The following is a 26,253-nucleotide window of genomic DNA, read 5'->3' as shown; positions in this document are numbered from 1 at the left end:
ACCGTGCGTATACGCATTCGCACCCGCAAACCACCAACCCAGGCGGTTTATCCAGATCCAGATCCAGATCTAGATCCAAGGGAAGTAACTCAGTGAGTATAAACATGAGCAAGAACCGCAACCCGAACACACTCGTAACACCTTAATATAAGCATATATGTCACACGCTTTCCTTCTTTGCCACTACTAAAGCAAACGTGTGCAAGATTGTATGTTACATGCTTTGGAGCATGTGCAAGAACGGATTCAAACTCGAAATCGTCCCTCCAAAAGCCCCAAAATGCACACACGACTTTTATTTCTCCTGCTGTTGTCGTTTCTTCTCTTTACAAATTCTTCAACGCTGAGAATACTGAAAACGGCATCCCAGACGACAGTACTGTTTCCATACGCGAATTTAGCTGCCCTTGGAAAGTGGCTCGCTCAGGAGGCCTGTTAGTCTGGCACTATAGATGACAAAGATCCCGGAAAGAACAAACATTTCGCGGATGCAGACACAGAAAGACGTCATGAAGATTGCGATGCTTCAAAAGATACAGATTGTGACGATGACTGTGACGTCATTCACATATACCGAGACGTCATTTATAGTTGTTTGGTCACTTTCGTCAAAAAGTAGATCTCTCCACAATGGCTGCTCCTGTGTTTAAGTTTATCAAGCGTGAGTACGCAAAACATGTTTGTTCTCTCCTCTGTTGAAGCTGTGAGACATAATCGCCATTACGAGCTAGTCGTGTGACAGAGAGTTTTCTTGCACACTCGACTGCTGCTGTTTCACTCCGGCTAAAGCCGTCGTGAAACATATACAGTCTCGTGTGCAAGAAAACTCTCTGTCACACGACTAGCTCGTAATAGCGGGTAATATAGCTATTCTGATGAACACGTGGGGGAATTCGGGGGCTGTGATTGGATGGTCTCTTCCGATCATCAAAGCATAATGCTACGGAAGTCGGCCATTTTTCTCAATATCCTAAAGCATATTGTCAATAACAAAGACGCATGGTTCCGGTTTACCCATCTGTACCACGGCGATGTTTCTATCGACAGCAGCATACACTGACAACTTAAAAACTGTTTCAACAACTGTGTTGTGAAATCGAATGCACTTGGAGTCAGTTTTTTTTCCAAAGTCAGAAAGCGTGTAGCGGTGTGCATGTCTGCGCGAACATAATGCGCCTAAGAAGTTTGTCTGCTATCAAAACCTGAGATCAACGCATCGACGCAAAAACTGTCATTTTGTAAGTTTGGAACAACAAATCAAGGTCATAACAGCTATATCATCGCTATTGTGTTGTAAAGACCCAACCTGTAAAGACCCAACCAGTAAAGACCCAACCAGTAAAGACCCAACCAGTAAAGACCCAACCAGTAAAGACCCAACCAGTAAAGACCCAACCAGTAAAGACCCAACCAGTAAAGACCCAACAAGTAAAGACCCAACCAGTAAAGACCCAACCAGTAAAGACCCAACCAGTAAAGACCCAACCAGTAAAGACCCAACCAGTAAAGACCCAACCAGTAAAGACCTAACAAGTAAAGACCTCACCAGTAAAGACCCAACCTGTAAAGACCCAACCAGTAAAGACCCAACCAGTAAAGACCCCACCAGTAAAGACCCAACCAGTAAAGACCCAACCAGTAAAGACCTAACCAGTAAAGACCCAACCAGTAAAGACCCAACCTGTAAAGACCCATCCAGTAAAGACCCAACCAGTAAAGACCCAACCAGTAAAGACCCAACCAGTAAAGACCCAACCAGCAAAGACCCAACCAGTAAAGACCCAACCAGTAAAGACCCAACCAGCAAAGACCCAACCAGTATAGACCCAACCAGCAAAGACCCAACCAGCAAAGACCCAACCTGTAAAGACCCAACCAGCAAAGACCCAACCAGTAAAGACCCAACCAGTATAGACCCAACCAGTAAAGACCCAACCAGTAAATACCCAACCTGTAAAGACCCAACCTGTAAAGACCCAACCAGTAAAGACCCAACCAGTAAAGACCTCTGCGCACCCTGACCATCCCGCCCCAACCCCCCACCCCCCCCCCCCCCCCCCCCACCCCTCTCTCAGACCAAACCAGAGTTCACTCCTTGTCACACACAACGCGTCGTGAAACACAATCACTGACACTGACAGCCAACTTGAAGTGACGTCACGGCGCCCCAGGTTGGTGTTTTGATTAAAACACTCTTGACCGGCACATCAACCCACACGACGAGCAGTGGGCTCTGAACGCTTGGCTTCTCGCCTTCTGTGTGACCCACACGTTGACGAGCAGTGGGCTCTGAACGCTTGGCTTCTCGCCTTCTCTGTGACCCACAGGCTGGAAATGTATGAAACTGAAATCCACGTGTCACTTTATCTATTAAAGGTTTTTCTGTGTTTAATCCTAACATAGCATATATGTACGTTTTAGGAATCGCGAAATAATAAACTCTCTCTCTCTCTCTCTCTCTCTCTCTCTCTCTCTCTCTCTCTCTCTCTCTCTCTCTCTCTCTCTCTCTCTCTCTCTCTCTCTCTCTCTCTCTCTCTCTCTCTCTCTCTCTCTCTCTCTCTCTCTCTTTTTTCTTGCTAGCCTAAGGAAGCAGAAAACAGTATTGTTCATATGACACGGAAGTAAATTTTTTTCTGCTTGGGACCAAAAAGGACTTTCAACGTTTCTCCTTCACCTCATCATAGACTGAGTGCCTGAACGAAGAGAAATATATAGCTGTTGCTACCTCCGGTTTGACGTGCCTACTGACGTAATTAACTATAGGTACTTCGTTTTTAGCTGCGGTTTCTTTTAAATACCATTATATAAACGGCGTCATTACCATTTTTATTTTTATCTTATTTTTCTTCAGATTTTCTTGTGCATTTCTTCTTTTGTATGTTTATGTAATTGTCTTACTGACAGACTAACCACATCGTATGATGAACTGTCGCAGTGCATGGCCCACAAAAGAGGGCATGCGAATTGGACACCTAAACATAAATCATGCCATTAATAAGTTAGCAGACATCTCGTCAATCCTGTATAACTCTGGTAAACCTTTTCATATTTTTGGATTGTCAGAGTCTAGGCTGTCGAGTAAAGTAGCAGACTCCGAGCTCACAATCCCGGGTTATGTCATTTTACGCAGAGATGCACAGACACACACAGAAACTGGATTATTACTCTATATCAGTGAATCCTTAACTTTGACACGCCTTACCCACCTAGTGCAACACTCTGTTGAATCAGTGTGGATAGAAGTAAAATTAAAAAGAGCCCCAGCGATACAACTTGGTTTCTGCTACAGGAACCCATCTGAACGAGTGAACTGGAGGGATAATCTCTCTTCCATGTTAGACGCAGTTTTGCTCGAGGGAAAAGAAACAGTAATCCTTGGTGATTTTAACATTGATTTACTTAAACCAAATAAAGTATGGTTAGATATATTTGAATGTTATAATTCAAATCAGGTTGTGCAAACCCCCACAAGGGTAACAAACACCTCAAAAACGCTTATTGACCATGTATACGTATCTCACTTACACCATATAGCTGAAGTCTGTGTTCCAATACACGGCTGCAGTGACCATTACCCCGTGTGTGTCACCTGGTCCCGTAACGGTGTAAAAGTCCCTCACGCTGGTCATAAAACAATAACATATCGTTCATTTTCAAAATTTAATAAGGAAGATTTTCTTGAGGATTTGTTGCACTCCCCACTTGAAAATGTTTATAATTTGACTGATCCGGATGAAGCTTTTGGATATTGGCATGATGCTTTTTTAAAGGTTTATAACAAACACGCTCCATTGAAAACCCAGAGGGTTAAGCATCAATTGAAACCAAAATGGTTTGATCAAGAGTTGCAAGAGGCAGCGGATTATCGCGATATTTTGACAAAAAGAGGGCTGGAAAATGAGTATAGAGATCAGAGAAACAAAGTTACATCTATGAAGCGATGGAAAAAGAAAAAGTATTTTCAGGAACGTACATCATCAAAACAAAATTCTAAGTCAATGTGGAAGGCAATAAATGAGTTAACAAATAAACAATCAACATCCAAATGCTCTGTTGTTAAAGACATATCCTCCGAGGAACTGAATAAACATTTTTCTAACATAGCTGAGAAAGTCGTTCCCGAAGACAAAACTCATTTAAATGATTTGAAGATTCTAACAGATTTTTGTGAATCTAAAAATATAATGTCGCAATCAAACATTCCATTTATTACTGTAACAGAAGTATGTAATGCACTCATGCACCTCAAGCAAACAGGAACCCGTGGAATTGATGGTCTGGACGGGAAGATTCTTAAATTAGCAGCCCCTGTACTTGCTGATTCTTTAACGTACCTGTATAATCTCTGTATCGACAAGTGTTATTTTCCAGTTGTGTTAAAGCAGGCTAAATTTATTCCACTTTTTAAGTCAGGGGCTAAAACAGAACCCTCCAATTACAGGCCAATATCTATTTTATCGGTTTTATCAAAGCCGTTCGAACAACATATTAACAAGTTTATTATGTCACATTTTAACGAAAATCAGTCGGGGTTCAGAACTCATCATTCATGCCACACAGCACTTGTTTCTCTAGTTGATCAGTGGTTGAGCAAGATTAACGAAGATAAATTATGTGCTGCTCTCTTCGTTGACTTTGCTAAAGCATTTGATGTGATTCATCATGACCTACTTCTTAGGAAACTCGCACTGTACGGCCTTAGAAATAATACAATATCGTTAATCAAGTCTTTTCTTTCTGATCGAGTACAAGCTGTGTGCGCCAACGGCTCTATGTCTAGCATGCAGTCGATAGGTTACGGCATTCCTCAGGGATCTGTACTCGGCCCTCTTCTCTTCACCATTTACATTAATGACCTTCCCCTACACATAAGCAGTAACTGTGAACTCTTCGCTGATGATACCACTATTCACACTTCCCACTCAAATGTGAAGGTATTGTCAAAACAACTTCAAGAAAGTGTAAACGAGCTTTTAGCGTGGACCGAATTAAACCACATGGCTCTTAATCCAGACAAAACAAAAAGCATGCTTATTACCACCAGACAAAAACGCCAAAACTTAAAATCTAAACTTCCACCTTTAACGATTGATAATCACATTGTTGAAGAAGTTAATAAACACAAAGTTCTAGGTGTTATTCTTGATAATAATTTATCGTGGACTGATCACGTTACAGGAGTTTGTAAAGTACTTTCCAAGAGGCTTTACTTGTTGTCCAGAATAAAACACTTCTTGAACAGGCATGCCAGGCAACTTTTCTTTAACGCTCACATTCAATCAATCATTGATTATGCGTCAACACTTTGGGATTGTGCGAGTGCAAAAACTCTGAAACCTTTATTTAGTACACATAAAAGAGCAATCAAAGTTATTTTATTACAAGTCTCGGTTTCCAACGAAGACTATAAACTTCTAAACATCCTTCCTCCTAAATCAAGACTCATGTACAATAAAGGCGTTTTGATGCATAAACTCATAATTGGAAGAGCGCCTGCACCTCTTTCTTCTCAATTCACTTCCCACAATTTAAGAGACCCTTCAAAAATGTATGCTCCTCGGCCTCGTATAGATCTTTTTAAGTCCAGCCTACTCTTTTCGGGGACTAATCTTTGGAATTCAATTCCAAGCGGTATCAGACATTCCGTCAATGCCAAGACTTTTAAAGACAGATATTTCTCATTCCTTATACATGGCACATTTGTTCTCACTTAGCCTGAACATGTTTATATTGTTGATGCCTTATTTTTACCTTTTACACGTTTCAGTAGATACATGTACCTAATTAATTTCATAACATGACTTATGTAACAATGCTACATTGTTATTATTTGCAACGTAGTTGTTCCATTGATTCCTCATGCAGTTCACAGAATTTTTCTTTCCTCGAAGTTGCACACGTTTTTGCTTGATTGATACAGTTTTCATTATGCCTTTGACAATAATATGTCATGTTCGCTTGTATGTATATTTTTGTTTGTTTTTTTAGTCTGTTAATCGTTTGCTTGTTCATCGTTTGTTTTTATTACTTCTTTAATTGATATTCCAACATTTTTTAAACGTATTATCTTTAGATTAAACCCTCCCATGGGCGAGGGCTGGATGTAAAAAAGCACCTGTTTGCTTATGCCATTACCCTCGTAAATAAAGAATTTGTCATTTGTCATTTGTCATTTGTCATTTCTCTCTCTCTCTCTCTCTCTCTCTCTCTCTCTCTCTCTCTCTCTCTCTCTCTCTCTCTCTCTCTCTCTCTCTCTCTCTCTCTCTCTCTCTCTTTAAAAACTACAGTGTTTTAGTGCGACCCTTGACTGTGTTCAATCAAAAGTGACCCGAAGACTGTGAATTTACACTTACTCCAACGTGTGAAACCTTTCTTCTTATACTTTGAGAAGTCAGGTTGATAATAACTGTGTGCTTGTGTCTACTGATCTAGTCACAACTGTGTCGTTATTTGCGTTCAAGTGTGCGTGTGTCTCATTGTTTGACAACAGTCTTCAACTGAAAGTACGAATATTAACTTTATCACCACTTTTGGACAGTCTCGGAGACGTCGCCCCTTGCTTATTGATTGTTGTTGTCTGCGATCGCTATTACAGTATCACTTTTTACTTACTTATTTACTTAGTATTAATTAGTAACTTACTTCTTCGTTCAAAGTAGTTTATTGTCTCCTTTTTCACATTACAGTGTCTATTCCTTTTTGATAACATATTGTTGTGTTTCTTAATTGCTTTTTTTTCTCGTTTGCTATTTACTTTTAGTTTCTTTATTTTGTACCAAGATATTTCAGTAGATATATCGATTCATTTTAACGCTCAGGAGTTAGAACGCTGTTATAATTATAGTTTCACGATGAGCAGCTGTCCAAATACATGGCCCACTAAAGAGGGTTTTCGCGTGGGACACCTGAATATAAACCATGCAATTAACAAAATGACTGACATATCTACTATGCTTTTAAATTCTGGTTCAAGCTTTCACGTTTTTTGGTTTTCAGAATCCAGATTATCTCACCAGATTTCAGATTCTGATGTTGCTATTCCTGGTTACAATGTATTACGACGAGACCCACAGCAAAGTAAAGAAACTGGTTTGCTATTGTACATAAGCGAATCAGTTAGTTATACACGATTAACACACCTTGAGCAGTTTGTGGAATCGGTGTGGATAGAAATTAAGTTGAAAAGAGCACCTCCACTCCTTATAGGTTTCTGTTATAGAAATCCTGCAGAGCGAGCAAACTGGTCAGATAATTTTACACAGATGTAAGATGCAGTCTTGCTCGAATCAAAGGAAATAATCATGTTAGGTGATTTTAATATTAATTTGTTAAAACAGAACAAAATGTGGCTTGATATGCTTAACCTCTATAATCTCAAACAAATAGTATGCACACCTACGAGAGTCACAGCAACCACCAGCACTCTGATAGATCATATTTATATGACTGATCACCGTAACATTGTTGAATATTGTGTTCCAGCTAGTGGTTGCAGCGATCACTTTCCCATTTGTCTAACGTGGTCGAGAAAGGGTATACAAATTCCTAAAGCTGGCCACAAGACAATAAAATATAGATCCTTTTCTCAATTCAACGAAGACACATTTCTCCGTGACCTCTGTAATTCCTCTCTCCCTGAGGTTTATAATCATACGAATTCTGATGCTGCTCTAACGCACTGGCTGAATGCCTTCACTAACATTTATGATCGACATGCTCCATGGAGAATTAAGAGAGTCAAACACATAGTAAAACCTAAGTGGTTTGATGATGAATTACAAGATGCAATTGATCATCGTGATTTTTTTAAAGTCAATCGGTAAAGAAGAGGAGTATAGAGAACAGAGAAATAAAGTTAATTCAATGAAACGATTAAAAAAAAGAAAGTATTTTCAAGACCTTGCTTCTTCAAAACAAAATTCAAAGAACATTTGGAAAGCAATAAATGAACTTACAAATAAAACGACTGCACCTACTTCAAGTTGCCTAAAGGACATATCACCTGATGATTTAAACACACATTTTTCCAAAATAGCTGAAAAAGTTATTATAAACGATAAAACAACCTTAAATAAATTGGAAGTTTTGGAAGACTTCTGTAACTCAAAACAAATTTCATCTCAGTTAAATATTCCTCCGCTTACGGTGCCTGAAGTATTTCACGCACTCACTCATTTAAAGCAAACGGGTACCCGGGGAATAAACGGGCTTGATGGAAGGATTCTAAAGTTATCAGCCCCTGTAATTTCTGACACCCTCACTTACATTTATAATCTCTGTTTAGAACAAAAATATTTTCCAATAGCCCTCAAGCAGGCTAAAATCATTCCTCTGTTTAAATCTGGCGAAAAGAAAGACCCCTCAAATTATAGGCCGATTTCTATACTGTCAGTATTATCAAAACCACTGGAACGACATATAAACAAACACCTATTATCGCACTTTGACCACAATCAATTATTTCACCCTAACCAGTCTGGATTTAGAGCTCATCACTCCTGTCACACTGCCTCAGTCTCTCTTGTTGATCAGTGGTTGGAAAAGATCAACGATAATGAATTTTGTGGAACTGTTTTTGTAGATTTTGCCAAAGCTTTTGATGTAATTGACCACAAGTTGTTACTGAGGAAACTCACATTGTATGGACTCGGGATTGATTCTGTTGAACTTATAACTTCTTTTCTTAGTGACAGGCAACAGGCTGTATACGCAAACGCCTCAGCATCAAGTATGCAGGATGTACGATATGGCGTACCACAAGGGTCAGTTTTAGGCCCTCTCCTCTTCTCTATATACATAAATTACCTTCCCCTTCACATTGAGAATTTATGTGAACTTTTTGCAGATGACACAACCATACATTCTAGTAACACCAATTTAAGTCGTTTATCAGAAACACTGCAAGAAAGTTTAAACCAGTTGAGTAAATGGACTGAGCTAAATCACATGTCCCTTAACCCCCAAAAAACAAAAAGCATGATAATAACAACTAGGCAAAAACGCCAGAACATAACCTCAATATTTCACGATCTAACGGTTAATGATAAACTTGTTGAAAAAGTCGACCATCATAAAGTTTTGGGAGTGACCATTGATAACAACCTGTCTTGGTCACACCACATCGAACAACTGTCTAAACAAGTGTCCAAGAAGGTCTATCTATTATCTAGAATCAAGCACTTTCTGAATTTGGAAGCCAGGAAATTATTCTTTAATGCTCATATTCAGTCTGTTATTGACTACGCGTCTACCTTGTGGGACTCGGCAAGTGAAAATTCATTCAAACCACAAATTAGATTACATAAACGAGCGCTTAAAGTAGTCTTATTAAAGAAAACAACCCTATCTGAGTTAGACTACATGAACTTAGGCAATCTTGCTCTGAAGGCAAGGCTAAGTTATAATAAAGGTACCCTTATGCATAAAATTATTCATGGATGTGTACCTCAAACCATATTTTCCAAATTCACGTTAAAAACGTCACGCCAATTGATGAGACTGAACATGCCTCTGCCTAGGATTGATCTATTCAAATCTAGTTTAGTCTATTCACGTAGCAGTCTCTGGAACACTCTTCCGACAATCCTACGGCAAACTAGCAGCACAAACGTTTTTAAGACCAGATATACGTCTTATCTCATGAAGTCTAAATAAACATTTGTTGTCGCTAGAATGGTTGTTAAAACCAACAACCGGTGCTTTTTAACAATGTATTATTATTTTTATATACACTGATTTTTTCGAATGCAGTGTATGTCAATGGGCATGGCATTTACAGCTTTGTTGCGTCAGTGCAATCTACTCTATAATTCTTAACTCATGTCAAATGAACTTACATTTTTCATTTAAGCAATGTATTGTATGTAAATTTATAATATGTTCTTACTTTCATTTTATTATAATCATGTAGCAGTAGTTTTCTTTACTTGCTTATTCTTTAGCAATTTTAGACTAGTCCCTCTTTAGGGCGAGGGCCAGATGTAAAAAAGCAGATCACTGCTTACTCTATTACCCTCGTTAAATAAAGAATTGTTCTTGTTCTTGTTCTCTCTCTCTCTCTCTCTCTCTCTCTCTCTCTCTCTCTCTCTCTCTCTCTCTCTCTCTCTCTCTCTCTCTCTCTCTCTCTCTCTCTCTCTCTCTCTCTCTCTCTCTCTGGGATGGCAGCAATCCAATCCAATCCAATCCAATCTCTCTCTCTCTCTCTCTCTCTCAAGTTTAGCTTATTCTGGCAGCGTTTTGTGGAATTCTCTCCCGGATTCATTCGAGTCCCAACAAGTCTCAATACTTTCAAAAAACACCTCTCATTACATCTTATGTCAAATTACGAAAAGTCACAGTGATGGAAGACTTCGTTCTGATTATTTTCATATTGATCATATCTGTCCATAAAGCATCAGTGTTTCATAACGCAAGAATGTATGTATAGCCTACAACGTGTATATACCCAGCTAGCAAGCTTTCGTCGGCCGACTGACGATTTCAGTCGGGTGACGTCGTCATATGTCGTGTGTCGTCGTCCGTTGTCGCGCCGATACCGTTTGACTGTGTATAAATGTACGTAATAAACCCCGACATCGGCCCGACGCAATGTTGCTGTCGATAAAATTATGCAGAGTTACGGGAGATAACAAATTGATGATCATTATTTTAACATTTGTTACGTCCCCTGTTCAAGCGTCGGTCCAGCAACGGCGTGACATTATGAGACTGACCATGCAAATGCGAAACTAAATTATTCATATTTGTTGACTTTTTCACATAGGAGTAGGATAATTAATTGTAAGTTTTATTTGCATATTTGCAATCAAATACAGCATGAGCTCAAATCATGAGTTTTACATTTTAAAAATACGCCATCATTTACTTGAAATATTCAAATAGCTTTCCTTACGGTAAACAAGATTGAGTGTGCAAATGGCTGCTGCTTTCCCGCGTGAGCGAATTTTATTTGTTTTCTTAGTTCAAGTTAATATCGAAAGAAGAGACATTTTTGGGAATGTTGGACAGCACATTGATGATATGTTATCCGAGACGAATGTCGCCTCGGGATCTCAATCTGAGTGCTGGTCCCAGTGCCACGTGGTGGCGGTGAGAATAGTTGTGTAGCCAGTGAGTCAGGCTCTTGGCAATGACAATCAGATTCAGACGTCAACTCGAGGACAACCGACGGATATGGAGCGAGTAAGTGATTTCGGTTTTTTTTGGCTCTCAATGTTAGTTTTGCTGTTACAGTGAGGGGGGGGGGGGGGGAGTACATACTGCTGTATCTTATTCTGTATATGTAGATGTAGGTGTGTTTTGTCCTGTTACAGTGGGGGAGGGGGGTGTTGTACACACTGCTGTAAATATAGATGTAGGTGTGTTTTGTCTTGTTACAGTGGGGGGGGGGGGGGTGTGTACATACTGCTGTAGATGTAGGTGTGTATTGTCCTGTTACAGGGGGGGGGGGGGTAACATACTTCTGTAGCTGTAGGGGAGGGGGGGGGGTACATACTGCAGTAGTTGTTAGTGATTTTTGCACTGTTACACTGGGGGGGGGGGGGGGGTGTACATACTGATGTATCTGTAGCTGTAAGTGTGTTTTGCACTGTTACATTGGGGGGGGGGGGGGGGTATACATACTGCTGTAATTGGAGCTGTAGGTGTGTTTTGTACTGTTACTAAGGGGGAGGGGGGTGTACATACGGCTGTAGCTGTAAGTAATTTTTGCACTATGCTGAATCTGTTGCTGTAGGTGTGTTTTATACTGTAATACTGAGGGGGGGGGGGGGGGTTGTACATACGGCTGTATCTGTAGCTGTAGGTGTGTTTTGTACTGTTAGCGGGGGGGGGGGGGGTCTACATACTGCTGTATCTGTAGCTGGTGTTGTGTTTTGCACTGTTACACTGGGGGGGGGGGGGGGGGAGGGGGTTGTACATACTGCTGTATCTGTATCTGTAGGTTTGTTTTCCACTGTAACACTGGGGGGAGGGGGTTGTACTGCTGTAGCTGTAGCTTTAAGTGAATTTTGCACTGTTACACTTGGGGGGCGAGGGGGGGGGTACATACTGCTGTAGCTGCACCCAGCCAGCAAGACATTAGCGGCCGATAATCGGCCGAACACCCTTCAAAAAGTCGGGCCGGCACCCTTCAAAAAGTCGGGCCGGTGATGTCAAAAGATACGACGCGGGTGTTGGCCCGACTAACTTTTGCAAAGAGGCAAAGAGGCGGCCGACAGGCGTCCGAACACCTGTACTATGGCGGCACGCATCCGGTCCGATGTTAATCGGTCCGATGGCTTGTTGGACCTGCGGGCCGACATCGTCCCGATGTCTTCCCGCTGAAATCGATATCTTCCCGATGTCGGCATAAGGTGTCGGGCCGCAGGTCCAACAAGTCATCGGGCCGATTAACATCGGACCGGATGCGTGCCGCCATAGTACAGGTATTCGGCCGCCTGTCGGCCGCCTCGTTGCCTCTTTGCAAAAGTTAGTCGGGCCAACACCCGCGTCGTATGTTTTGACGTCACCGGCCCGACTTTTTGAAGGGTGTTTGGCCGATTATCGGCCGCTAATGTCTTGCTGGCTGGGTAGTCCTGTGAATAGTTTTTTCTGCCTTTTTATTTTTATTTTTTTTACTGTCATGCTTATCTTTTGCAATTGTTTTACGTTTGTATATATATATACATATACATATATATATATATATGTATTTAAGATTAGAATAGTCCCTCTCTGGGAGAGGGCTGGTTGAAAAGAAGCTCGTTTATATTGCTTATGCCACAACCCTCGTAAAATAAAATGTGATATGATTTGATTTGATTTGATTTATCGATCGATCGATCGATCGATCGATCGATCTCTCTCTCTCTCTCTCTCTCTCTCTCTCTCTCTCTCTCTCTCTCTCTCTCTCTCTCTCTCTCTCTCTCTCTCTCTCTCTCTCTCTATCTCTATCTCTCTCTCTCTTTCACTCTCTAAATTCAAAAGTCTCTTTCTCTCTCTCTCTCTCTCTCTCTCTCTCTCTCTCTCTCTCTCTCTCTCTCTCACACACACACACACTCTCTCGTTTAAAAAAGGAAACATAAGCTTAGAGTAAGAGACAGTAAAAACCAAGAGAAAGAGAGAGACAGCGACAAAGATAGAGAAACAGACAGACAGACAGCGACGAAGAGAAAGAGAGAGAGAGACAGACAGACAGACAGACAGACAGACAGACAGACAGACAGACAGAGACAGAGAGAGACAGAAAAAGATAGAGAGAGAGACAGAAAGAGAAAGAGAGAGGGAGAGAGCGAGAGAGAGAGACAGAGACAGAGAGACAGAGACGCACATACACTAACAACATGATAGAAGGGCAGCGAGAGAGGCAACTCACAAGCACGCACTCTCACACACACACACACACACACACACACACACACACACACACACACACACACACACACACACACACACACACACATATCAGTAATGTATATATTGTGTGTGATACGTGGAAAATGTGATACTATTCATTTGCATGTGTGATACAGGGACAATGTGATATCTGTAGGCCTAGGCCTATACTAGTGATTACTGTGTGTGATACATGAAATGTGATATGAATGCTGTTTTTATATGTTATACTCTTACTTTCTGCCTATGTCTCAATCCCAAGCGCAAGACAAATTCTTCTATGTGAAAATTGAAGCCAATAAAATTTGAGTTGAGTTGAGTTGACACACACACACTCAAGGAGGCTCGCGCGCGCACAAACGCACACACACAGACACAATGTTCTCCACCTCTCTCAAACACTAACACAAACATGTACACACAGATAAATACACACACACGCGCACACACAGGGGAGAAAGATTACAGACATGACAGGTTCTTACACACTCAAAAAGCGTAAAGAATGCAAGACCCAAGAGAGGGCCCAAGAGAGGGGATGACGTCACGGCGCATTGATGTAGAGGTATGTAACCTCTTTATCCCTCCTTTCTTCAGTTATTCAAAGAAAAGAGGAGTTTTTGTGCGAAAGTTTGATCGAATCATATTCACCCAACCAGTCTACCTGCGCAGGCGATCGATTAATGCGCGGTTGTATAGTTCCGTGCAAATCATTCAATTTTGTTAACACTTCTTGTCAGTTTCCATGTTTTGAACTAAAATCAAGTACACAGTTATGTTGTCATTCTGCTGTGGCGGTAAAGGCAGATAGTGTGTGTTCTGTTCATGTTTTGGTATCGCTCGAATGTGACTAGCAGACGAAGTTTTACACCCGTGTTCCAACGTTAAAAACTGTATGAAGTTTAGTTTTCTGGGGCAACATAGTGTATGAAACCGCTGCATGTTCTTTAAGTTGATTAAATGTTTGCAATTGATTGCGTGTGATCTGTTTATAAAATGAAATATTGTTGAAAACTGACCGTCGGATTGCAGTCTTGTCGATGCATCCGAAATCTGGAAGGGGAACTACTCGTGTCGCTAGACAAAGTATGAGAGTTACTTTTCCTTGGAATCTTGCTTGCGATAAACGATTGTGCACGGCAGATCTGAATTCAGAAAACAACCAAACTCATGGATTTTACATGGAGATTCATGTGTTCAAGTATGTAGTTGCTAGTTTAAATGCGGTATGGTTGTATTGTTTGCTCCAGAAATGTATATTTTGTACATTAGAGTGTTCTGAACTTTTGAGTCGCAAAAAGTAGATCCACAATGTGTACAGTCTCTATCCATGAGCTATCGAGGATTCAGGCCCGTTGTTGGGTAAGTGATTTTGGTTGTTGGGTAAGTTACCGAAAAATAACTAGCCCTACAAGTTTACAGAGAGAAAGAAGCAGAGGGGGGGATAAGTTAAAATATCTTGACGTCGTCTACTTTCGCAATCATTATGTTGTAGACTCGGAATTCGGGTTATTCCACCCGGCGGAAGCGGCCTTGGGCGGCGTTTGATCAAAAAACGAAGAGTTGCACAGCAGCTACTGTATTAAAGTTAATATGCTCCCAATGTTTTGTGGACTTCCATCCCCAACTGCTGCCCCAAATCAGGCACAAAGAATCCTTCTCTATCAATCAATCAATCAATCAATGAGGCTTATATCGCGCATATTCCGTGGGTACAGTTCTAGGCGCTGTGCAGTGATGCCGTGTGAGATGAAATTTTATACGGCCAGTAGATTGCAGCCATGTCGGCGCATATTTACCTTTCACGGCCTTATTCCAAGTCACACGGGTATGGTAGACAATTATTAATTGTGCCTAAGCAATTTTGCCAGGAAAGACCCTTTTGTCAATCGTGGGATCTTTAACGTGCACACCCAATGTAGTATACACGTAGTATATCATGTATTATCGTCGTGAGCATTCCTCGAGTCGAAGTCAGTATAGCGTTATTGGGATATCTCTAGCTTCGCTGGGATACGATGAAATCATCTTTCGATCGATTGCTAATTTTTTTTATTTTAATCAAAATGTTGAGATAGTTGTTGATCAAACTCATCAATAAAGGTTTTAAGCTTCCAAGCTGAATTACAATCCCTTAGTCATCGAAGATTGCTTGACCAAATTTTCAATGAATTAATGAAGGTGTGATAGTGCCGCCTCAACTTTCACAAAACGCCAGATATGACGTCATTAAAGATAAATATCTTATGACAAAAATAGTGTGGGAATATCATACCCAGTTACTGGGAAGTTTCATGACGATCGGTCCAGCAGTTTTCTTGGAATCGCTCTACACACACACAAATACACACACACACACACACACACACACACACACACACACACACAGACACACACACACACACACACACACACACACACACATACACCACCACCCTCGTCTTGATTACCAGTCTATGTTAAAACATTAGTCAAAACCTAAATAAATTAAAAAAAGAAAACACCAACCTACCCCTCTAACCCGCCCTCCCCAAACCCTCGCCCCTTGTCAGGCAGAAAACGTGGAAAAGAAAGACACTTGAACTGATATAGCGCGTCAGCTACTTGTTTCATTAAAACACAGCTTCTCTCAACATCACCTCAAAAATCACGAGTCGTGTGAATCACTTGACTTCTTGACTAAAACACAGCTTCTCTCAACATCAACTCAAAAATCACGAGCCGTGTGAATAACTTGACTTCTTGACTTGTCTCTGACAGGAGAGGGCAAGTCACAATGTTACTTTAGTGTATACGTGTAAAGAGATAGGAGAGGGCAAGTCACAATGTCACTTTAGTGTATACGTGTAAAGAGATAGGAGAGGGCAAGTCACAATGTCACTTTAGTGTATACGTGTAAAGAGATAGGAGAGGGCAAGTCACAATGTCACCTTGGTGTATACGTGTAAAGAGATAGGAGAGGGCAAGTCACAATGTCACTTTAGTGTATACGTGTAAAGAGATAGGAGAGGGCAAGTCACAATGTCACTTTAGTGTATACGTGTAAAGAGATAGGAGAGGACAAGTCACAATGTCACTTTAGTGTATACGTGTAAACAGATAGGAGAGGGCAAGTCACAATGTCACTTTAGTGTATACGTGTAAAGAGATAGGAGAGGGCAAGTCACAATGTCACTTTAGTGTATACGTGTAAAGAGATAGGAGAGGGCAAGTCACAATGTCACTTTAGTGTACACGTGTAAAGAGACAGGAGAGGGCAAGTCACAATGTCACTTTAGTGTATACGTGTAAAGAGATAGGAGAGGGCAAGTCACAATGTCACTTTAGTGTATACGTGTAAAGAGATAGGAGAGGGCAAGTCACAATGTCACTTTAGTGTATACGTGTAAAGAGATAGGAGAGGGCAAGTCACAATGTCACTTTAGTGTATACGTGTAAAGAAGCAAGAGAGGGCAAGTCATATACAGTCTAGGGAAGAAATGGAATCAACAAATATCCGTTGGCGTTTTTCAGCCACCTCACCTGACGCGCCTCATTGCATCAAACTCCGCCCATATCACACTGTTGCTGTTGAATCGCTCAGCTATCGGACACATTCCAATCGATAGATATTGGTTGCCGTAGTGTGATACATCCACGTGGCAATATACATGTCGCATGTCATCTAGCTCCGCCCATACTCCGTTTATGCAAGGCATGCCCAGGCTCGACATACGTTCTATAAAGACTACAATCTGAGCCTGGACGGACAAGCCAAGCAATCGGAACAAGACTGAAGTTTCAACCTATTCGGACAAACCAAATCATCGGCCATACAGGTGAACATAAACTCTAACTGGTACCTTAGTCATATGACTGTATTAATAATTTGTCTTTAGACATGTGAAGTCATGAATGCTTTTTTAACACAAATGACGAATCAATCATTTGTCTGGAGAAATATGAAGTCATTATTGCATTTTTTAACACAAGTGACGAATCAATCATTTGTCTGTAGACATGTGAAGTCATGAATGCTTTTTTTAACACAAGTGACGAATCAATCATTTGTCTGTAGACATGTGAAGTCATTATTGCATTTTTTAACACAAGTGACGAATCAATCATTTGTCTGTAGACATGTGAAGTCATTAATGCTTTTTTAACACAAGTGACGAATCAATCATTTGTCTGGAGAAATGTGAAGTCATTATTGCATTTTTTAACACAAGTGACGAATCAATCATTTGTCTGGAGAAATGTGAAGTCATTATTGCATTTTTTAACACAAGTGACGAATCAATCATTTGTCTGTAGACATGTGAAGTCATTATTGCATTTTTTAACACAAGTGACGAATCAATCATTTGTCTGTAGACATGTGAAGTCAATCATGCTTTTTTTTAACACAAGTGACGATTCCTATGACGAGCTTAAACAGTGTTCCAGGATCAATGCATAACATCGGAACAAAATAATATCTGTAGCATTCTAAAACTTACTCGAAGTACGTCTTGAAAGGAAGCAAAATATTGTGAAAGTTATAAAGCAGTCCTTCAATCATTGCTAAAATATTGTGAAAGTTATAAAGCAGTCCACCAAGTCATTGCTAAAATATTGTGAAAGTTATAAAGCAGTCCACCAAGGCATTGCTAAAATATTGTGAAAGTTATAAAGCAGTCCACCCAGTCATTGCTACCCGTCGCGATATAACCTTGAATGGTTGAAAACGACGTTAAACACCAAATAAAGAAAGAAAGAAAGAAAGTCATTGCTAAAATATTGTGAAAGTTATAAAGCCGTCCACTAAATCATTGCTACAATATTGTGAAAATTATAAAGCAGTCCACCAAGTCATTGCTACAATATTGTGAAAGTTATAAAGCAGTCCGCCAAGTCATTGCTAAAATAGTGTGAAAGTTATAAAGCAGTCCACCAAGTCATTGCTACAATATTGTGAAAGTTATAAAGCAATCCACCCTGTCATTGCTACAATATTGTGAAAGTTATAAAGCAGTCCATCAAGTCATTGCTACAATATTGTGAAAGTTATAAAGCAGTCCACCAAGTCATTGCTAAAATACAGTGCTTTTTGTCATGATGACCCTACACATTAACGCAAAAACAAAAATAAATCTGTTTTGTTGTTGTTTAATTTGCCAAGCACATCATGGTGGGGCTTTTAATAAAAAAAATCAAGCATCCGTCTACAACGTATCATCATTTATCCTTCAACATTTACACAATACTGAAATATCTCAACGCTAATTCATATCCTAACATCACATTTAAATCAATAGGCCTACCATATCTATACTTACTGATACACATTTTTGGAGCGTCTGTAAAATCGACAAGTCTGGCAGCGGAACGAAATTCAGATGTGGATGGAACAGTGAGTGCAGGGACGGGGCGGCGTGAGTGCACACCGGGACAAGGAACAGGTGTAAGGGAAAAAAAAAAAAAAAAAAAAAAAAAAAAGTTGTTTATGGGGGTTTGCACTTCTGGAGAATAACCAAACAATACATCTTTTTCTGTTAATATAATATTTTCTCCCGTATTAACAAATATACATCTACTAACATTTTCCCCAAACAATTTCATTTTGCTACATTTCCAAAAGAAGTGTTCAATATAATCCATTTCACTACAAAGACTACATAAACTATGTTCTTTTAACTTCATTTTATGCAATAAAATATTTGTGGGATAAATATTATGTAAAATTTTCCATTGGAGTAACTTTAATCTTTCTTCGCTTGTACATGCACTTGCCAGGACCCAATACTTTTCGTCAATGCAAATGTTATATTTGTGGGACCAACATTTTACAGAGCAGGGTTCACTGGCTTTGGATTGCGTTAATATCGCACGAAACTTCTTCGGGGAAGGGTTATTTAGCATGCCCTGAAAACAGGTCGCAGGAGGCTCGTCACCCGCGTCTTCTTTAACTGTGTTGTCTCGCAGTGCTTGCGCGCAGAGGGCCGTGTGCAAAGCGTTGTACTCAAACAGCCTTGTGGCGCTATATCCGACAATGGCACACATATGTTCAAATGACACAATAACATTGTTTATCAAAACACAACACATTCTTTCTAAAAATAATATCTGCATTATTCCACAAACATTGATCAAAAATACTTTCTTTTTGAACAGGAAATAAATATCTGTTCTCAATCCATGTTTTTAAAACTTGTTGCCAAAATTTTGATTTAACTCTGGTCAGACCAATAAACTGTTTCGGTTTGGCAGTTGATTTAAAGCAACACAGCTGGCTTCCAAGAACCTCATAATAATGTCTTGAAATCAATTGCCAATTTGCAAAATCCGTTTGTTGTAACCTGGCTGCCCAACATAACAAAAAGGATGTCTGCATATTATGCATATTTATCATGTTAATACCGCCTATTTCTATTTTATTACATACAACTGTTCGTTTCACCTTTTCAAAAGCTTTACTATTTGAGTACTTCCGTTTCCACAAAAATTTAAAAAGGATAGTATTTAATCTATCACGCACTTTTGTCGGTGCAGAGAGTGCCTGCAAAACATATACAAACTGGGATATTAAAAAAGTTTTAATTATACACAATTTACCACTAATGCTTAAATTCCGTTTTGACCAAATTCTAACAATTCTTTCGATTCTATCAAACCGTACTGACCAATTCTCTTCAATGTCAGAAGCACCGATATCGTTTCTAAATATTATACCCAAAATTTTTAGCTGTTTTTCCATCTTATATTACAGTATTGCTCAAGACTGTTCTTCATCGATCCTAGCCACATTGCCTCTGTTTTATTTTCATTCAGATGTAAATTTGAAATACATGAAAACTGTTTTACTATTAACAGTACTTGTTGGAGATCGTGTTTATCTTTAAGGAACATTGTTACGTCGTCTGCATACATTGCCAATTTTAAAATATATTCCAAATTGATATTTGAATGAAATGACGGGAATTTTAATCCTTTTATATTCGGGTCACTGCGTATCTTAATGGCTAAAAGTTCAAGGCCAAGGACAAAGGCAATCGGTGAAAAATTACACCCTTGACGAATTCCGGTTAATACGTCGAATTCCTCAGAGATCCATCCCATGTAATTAATGCAACTTGTGGTATTATTCGTAATTATTTTTTCGGAATTCAAAAAGTTATCACCGAAACCAAATTTTTTAAATGCCATGTACATATAATCTTTGGAAATTGAGTCAAAAGCACGTGAAAAGTCAAGGGCAAGTAAAATGCCTGGTTCATTTGTCTGATTCATAAAATCTGTTACGTCATCAATCAATCGAATAACATCGCTTGATTTTCTACCTTTAATAAAACCGACTTGATCTTCTGAAATAATATCAGTAATGACAGATGCGAGGCGAATTGCTAAACACTTTGCAAATATTTTATGGTCAGTATTTGTTAGCAAAATTGGTCTCCAATTAATTAGGCTGTCCCGTGGTAAATCTTTTCCTTTGTGGAGTAAGGAAATAACTGCTCTTTTTTGTGTAGTCCACATCTCACTGACTTGAAAGGATGTTTGTAGAGATTGAAAACCATCGTCTTTAGTCTCGGCCAAAAAAACTTCACGAAACTAGCTGTAAGCCCGTCCAAACCTGGCGATGATCCGTTCCTTAATAACTGTAATGCTCTGCCAATTTCTTCAATAGTAAATTCACGGTCTATGTCAACTTTCTGTTCTTGTGTTAACTGTGGGATATTCAATCCATCAACTTCACGTTCAGCTTTATTTTCGTCAAAATCAATATTTTGTCCAAATACATCGTGGTACATTTTTTTTTTGCTCTTTCATTATTTCTTCTTGTGATGTAATCATATTCCCGGAATCATCCATTAATTTGTCCATTATCTTAACGTTTGCTCTTACCTTTTCAAGATTCAAGAGGTAGCGAGTGTTTTTCTCACCCTGTTCAATAAATCTTTCTCGAGATCTTACTTGTGCACTCTTTGCTTCTTGAATATTGAATATTTCAATTTTGTGCTTCACATTTTCTCTTTGTATTAACAAATCCTGATTTTTTGTATCAATTGACAATTTCTTATCTGTTTTGTTAAATTGCTTTTGCAACATAAATGTATTATCAATGTTTTGCTTATGTTTATTTTTACTAAATCGTATGCAGAATTCCCTTATCTGAATTTTACAGAAACCCCATTTGTCGTGGGGGTTGTCCTCGGAATGATCATTCATATATTGTTCCAAAAACACATTGTCAGGAATGAATTATCTAAAATACCGACTGTCAGTCAGAAGGCTACTATTTCATTTATACGCATTCGTTATTCTCCTCCGATTCATTCCAACAATAAAAGAAAATACGTGGAGCTCAATATGTTTATATAGCTCACTGGTAAAGCATGTACATATATCAAACGTTTAGGATTCACACACACATATACACAATACGCCCAGGGTTCTAGATGAGTAAATTACTGTGTTACCCCATCACCAGAACAGCGTAGTGTAGTTCATCTCTGTTTCTCCATCACCCAGCCGACGCGGCGACTCCTGGCGTGGTCCATTATAGTCCGGTTAAGATCACGTCGCTCTGCTTCGTGCATCTTCATCTCTTCATGCGTCTGCTTGAATGGTCAAACAAGCTCTCGCGAATTCCGTCTTCTGTCTCTGGGAAGACTCCTGTGAAAGTAATTATTGAGTCAGTATTTCCATAGGCATAACACACACAGCAATTCACTCATCATTCACCCTGGGCTGTAATTACACTCTACATTCAACCACACACACACGAATTCTTAAATAACTACTGTCAATACCAATTTCAATTCCCATCCATGTCCGAGTTATTTATCCACACATTAAACAACTATTCACAATATCCAGATTAAGAACTAGTACAATGAATACTTAACACAACAGCGAATATTAAGAATGCTTATTCATAAACATACTAGTGTTCCTTAGCGAAAACATATCATGAAAAATAGTTTACCTGAGCACGCGAGCAAAGAATCTTCCCCGACTTGCCGCTTACATGTTCAATGGGCAAGTGAAGCTAACAGCTTAGGTGACTGGCGACACAAGTCTAACAGCTCACCTTACAAAAAATGGACATTCAGGTTTTTCACCTGTTGCACGTGAGTGCGTGGAGACTCGGCTCTACAGGTAACAGTACAGGCCCCATAATCATGGTCCAACAGGCATGCGAATCAATAATAATGTTTTTCGCGATACGAGTCTACTTCTGTCAATTAATGCATACTAATAACAGCATCATTTCATCATTACTTAAGTACTCATATTACATACATGTTCATACATAAAACCCATAAATGGCATATCTGACACACATTCATTTTGTCAACAAACTCAGAATCACGCAAACGGCTGTCATTAAATTTCCAATACGAAGGACCTCTTACTATATGTGTTAAATTATAATACATAATTACCATTCTGTGGTCGGTTTGTGCAACTGATTGTATTTTACAATTATTAGAACGGTTCAATACGGCATCACATGCTAAAATATAATCGAGTCTCCTCGCAATAAAAGGTGTCTTGCGAGACCACGTAAACTCTTTATCTTCTGCATGAAATAAACGCTATACATCATTCAAACCTTGTTCATTCAATAAACTCTTAAAATTGTTTACGTCTATTTCACAATGTTTTCCTCCACTTATAATGTCCAAATTATTGTCCAACACACAATTAAAATCTCCGCAACATCGTTTTCTTCATTCATATAATTCATGAGAAACTTATAAAATGTTCTTCTTTCATTAACAGTTGTGGGACTGTAAACATTGATAATATACAGAATTTCATCATCCAAGTGAACCTTAAGTTCCTGTACTCTTTTAGATTTCTCAACACACTTTACATCATACGGACAATTCTTTCGGACCAAAATCATTTGGCCCAGGCTGTGGTTCGTTGCAGATGAATAAAATAATTTCCCTCCCCATTCTCTTTCCCATCGATCAACATCTGCCTCTGTAACATACGTCTCTTGTAAACAAATTATATCAAGTTGTTGTTTTCTCAAATTGTAAAAAAATGCTTTCCGTTTTGCCCTATTTCGCAAACCGTGGATGTTTACTGTAGAAATCGATAAGGCCGCCATGGCTAAAAAATTAATATCGTGCTCGAAAGTCCGTGGGGCATAGCGAGGTCAGAGGCCGAACAGTTCTACATGATGCACGGTGCAGTGTCATCCCCACACACTATCAGCCGTGTTATGATCTCTCTCAAGGTCAAGGCCAAGTGTGACGTCATGTGCGGTGTCTACCACTGTGTTGTCAAGGCGTGTTATTTTCGCTGAAATGTTTTCCATACCTGGGGACACGCGGTTTCTCTTGCCAGGGGTCATGGATTTGACCGCTCATGCGATCGACACTTGCATCAGTAGGAATAGCACACGTAATAGCACACGGAATACGCAAGCTAGTTAAACAACACAACATGTACTGGGTAGATACTATCCTTTTAAACAACACAACATGTACTGGGTAGATACTATCCCTTTAATGATTGATTTTTGCTTCATTTGCATACGTGCTACATCTCCCATGTGCTCCTACTCCTATATACTTGATGTGCCCGCCTCTCAGGCAGTCATACTCCTTGTTGTACAAATGAAGCCCGACATGAAGTCCTTCCTGCTTGTCCTGCTGTGCTGCTCCCTACACCTCATGTTGGTTGAGGCTCAGGTGAGTTCGGTCTTTGTTTGTTGTTGTGGTGTTGTTGTTGTTGTTGTTGTTGTTTGTGTTGTTGTTGTTGTTGTTGTTGTTGTTGTTGTTGTTGTTGTTGTTGTTATTGTTGTTATTGTTGTTATTGTTGTTATTGTTGTTATTGTTGTTAGTGTTGTTATTGTTGTTGTTGTTGTTGTTGTTGTTGTTGTTGTTGTTGTTGTTGTTGCTTTTGTTGTTGTTGTTAACAGTGAGATGTGTTGTCATGTCAACGAATCACACCCCGCGGTTAGTTCTCACCAGTCTGGCTGTCATCCTCCTTCGCTTCGTGCACCTCAGCTGAGAAAACCAAGAAAGTACCCCATCTACCAACCACCCCATCTACCAACCAACCCATCTACCAACCACCCCATCTACCAACCAACCCATCTACCAACCAACCCATCTACCAACCACCCCATCTACCAACCACCCCATCTACCAACCAACACATCTACCAACCACCCCATCTACCAACCACCCCATCTACCAACCAACCCATCTACCAACCACCCCATCTACCAACCACCCCATCTACCAACCAACCCATCTACCAACCAACCCATCTACCAACCACCCCATCTACCAATCACCCCATCTACCAACCAACCCATCTACCAACCACCCCATCTACCAACCAACCCATCTACCAACCAACCCATCTACCAACCACCCCATCTACCAACCAACCCATCTACCAACCAACCCATCTACCAACCAACCCATCTACCAACCAACCCATCTACCAACCAACCCATCTACCAACCAACCCATTTACCAACCAACCCATCTACCAACCAACCCATCTACCAACCAACCCATCTACCAACCACCCCATCTACCAACCACCCCATCTACCAACCACCCCATCTACCAACCACCCCATCTACCAACCAACACATCTACCAACCAACCCATCTACCAACCAACCCATCTACCAACCAACCCATCTACCAACCACCACATCTACCAACCACCCCATCTACCAACCAACCCATCTACCAACCACCCCATTTACCAACCACCCCATCTACCAACCAATCCATCTACCAACCAACACATCTACCAACCACCCCATCTACCAACCAATCCATCTACCAACCAACCCATCTACCAACCATCCCATCTACCAACCAACCCATCTACCAACCAACCCATCTACCAACCAACCCATCTACCAACCAATCCATCTACCAACCAACCCATCTACCAACCAACCAACCCATCTGTCGAATAACCGACCAACAAACGAACAACACACACCAACCCACCAACTGACTGACCAACCAACTGACTGACCAACCAACTGACTGACCAACCAACTGACTGACCAACCAACTGACTGACCAACCAACTGACTGACCAACCACATTATGTCATAAAGCTGTAGCCAACAAGGGTCTGTCAGTGTCCGTTTGCTTCAGTCAATGATTTAGGTCCATCACTCGGTTTGATATAAACGTTTGCTTCAGTCAATGATTTAGGTCAGTCTACCACTCGCTTTAAAATAAACGTTTGCTTCAGTCAATGATTTAGGTCCATCACTCGGTTTGATATACACGTTTGCTTCAGTCAATGATTTAGGTCAGTCTACCACTCGCTTTAAAATAAACGTTTGCTTCAGTCAATGATTTAGGTCAGTCTACCACTCGCTTTAAAATAAACGTTTGCTTCAGTCAATGATTTAGGTCAGTCCATCACTCGGTTTGATATAAACGTTTGCTTCAGTCAATGATTTAGGTCACTCCGTCACTCGCTTTGATATAAACGTTTGCTTCAGTCAATGATTTAGGTCAGTCCATAAGTCGGTTTGATATAAACGTTTGCTTCAGTCAATGATTTAGGTCAGTCCATCACTCGGTTTAATATAAACGTTTGATTCAGTTAATGATTTAGGTCAGTCCGTCACTCGGTTTGATATAAACGTTTGCTTCAGTCAATGATTTAGGTCAGTCCATCACTCGGTTTAATATAAACGTTTGCTTCAGTCAATGATTTAGGTCAGTCTACCACTCGCTTTAAAATAAACGTTTGCTTCAGTCAATGATTTAGGTCAGTCCATCACTCGGTTTGATATAAACGTTTGCTTCAGTCAATGATTTAGGTCACTCCGTCACTCGCTTTGATATAAACGTTTGCTTCAGTCAATGATTTAGGTCAGTTCGTCACTCGCTTTGATATAAACGTT

General features: G+C 40.1%; 2 protein-coding genes across 2 annotated transcripts; both read left to right on the top strand.

Moving 5' to 3' along the window:
• Positions 1-1,569: 1,569 nt before the first annotated feature.
• Positions 1,570-2,021, top strand: LOC138957946 (salivary glue protein Sgs-3-like; the record flags this gene model as incomplete). Its single annotated transcript, XM_070328968.1, has 1 exon — positions 1,570-2,021. A coding segment is annotated over one exon (452 nt), but the record flags the coding sequence as incomplete, so codon positions are not given.
• A 22,260-nt stretch (positions 2,022-24,281) lies between these two features.
• Positions 24,282-25,343, top strand: LOC138957945 (uncharacterized). Its single transcript, XM_070328966.1, has one exon. It carries the CDS (start codon positions 24,282-24,284, stop codon positions 25,341-25,343), a length of 1,062 nt encoding a protein of 353 aa, XP_070185067.1.
• Positions 25,344-26,253: the final 910 nt, after the last annotated feature.

This window comes from Littorina saxatilis, unplaced genomic scaffold, assembly GCF_037325665.1.
Source record: "Littorina saxatilis isolate snail1 unplaced genomic scaffold, US_GU_Lsax_2.0 scaffold_1406, whole genome shotgun sequence".
Taxonomy (NCBI): Eukaryota; Metazoa; Mollusca; class Gastropoda; order Littorinimorpha; family Littorinidae; genus Littorina; species Littorina saxatilis.
This window is presented reverse-complemented; position numbering and strand designations above follow the sequence as displayed.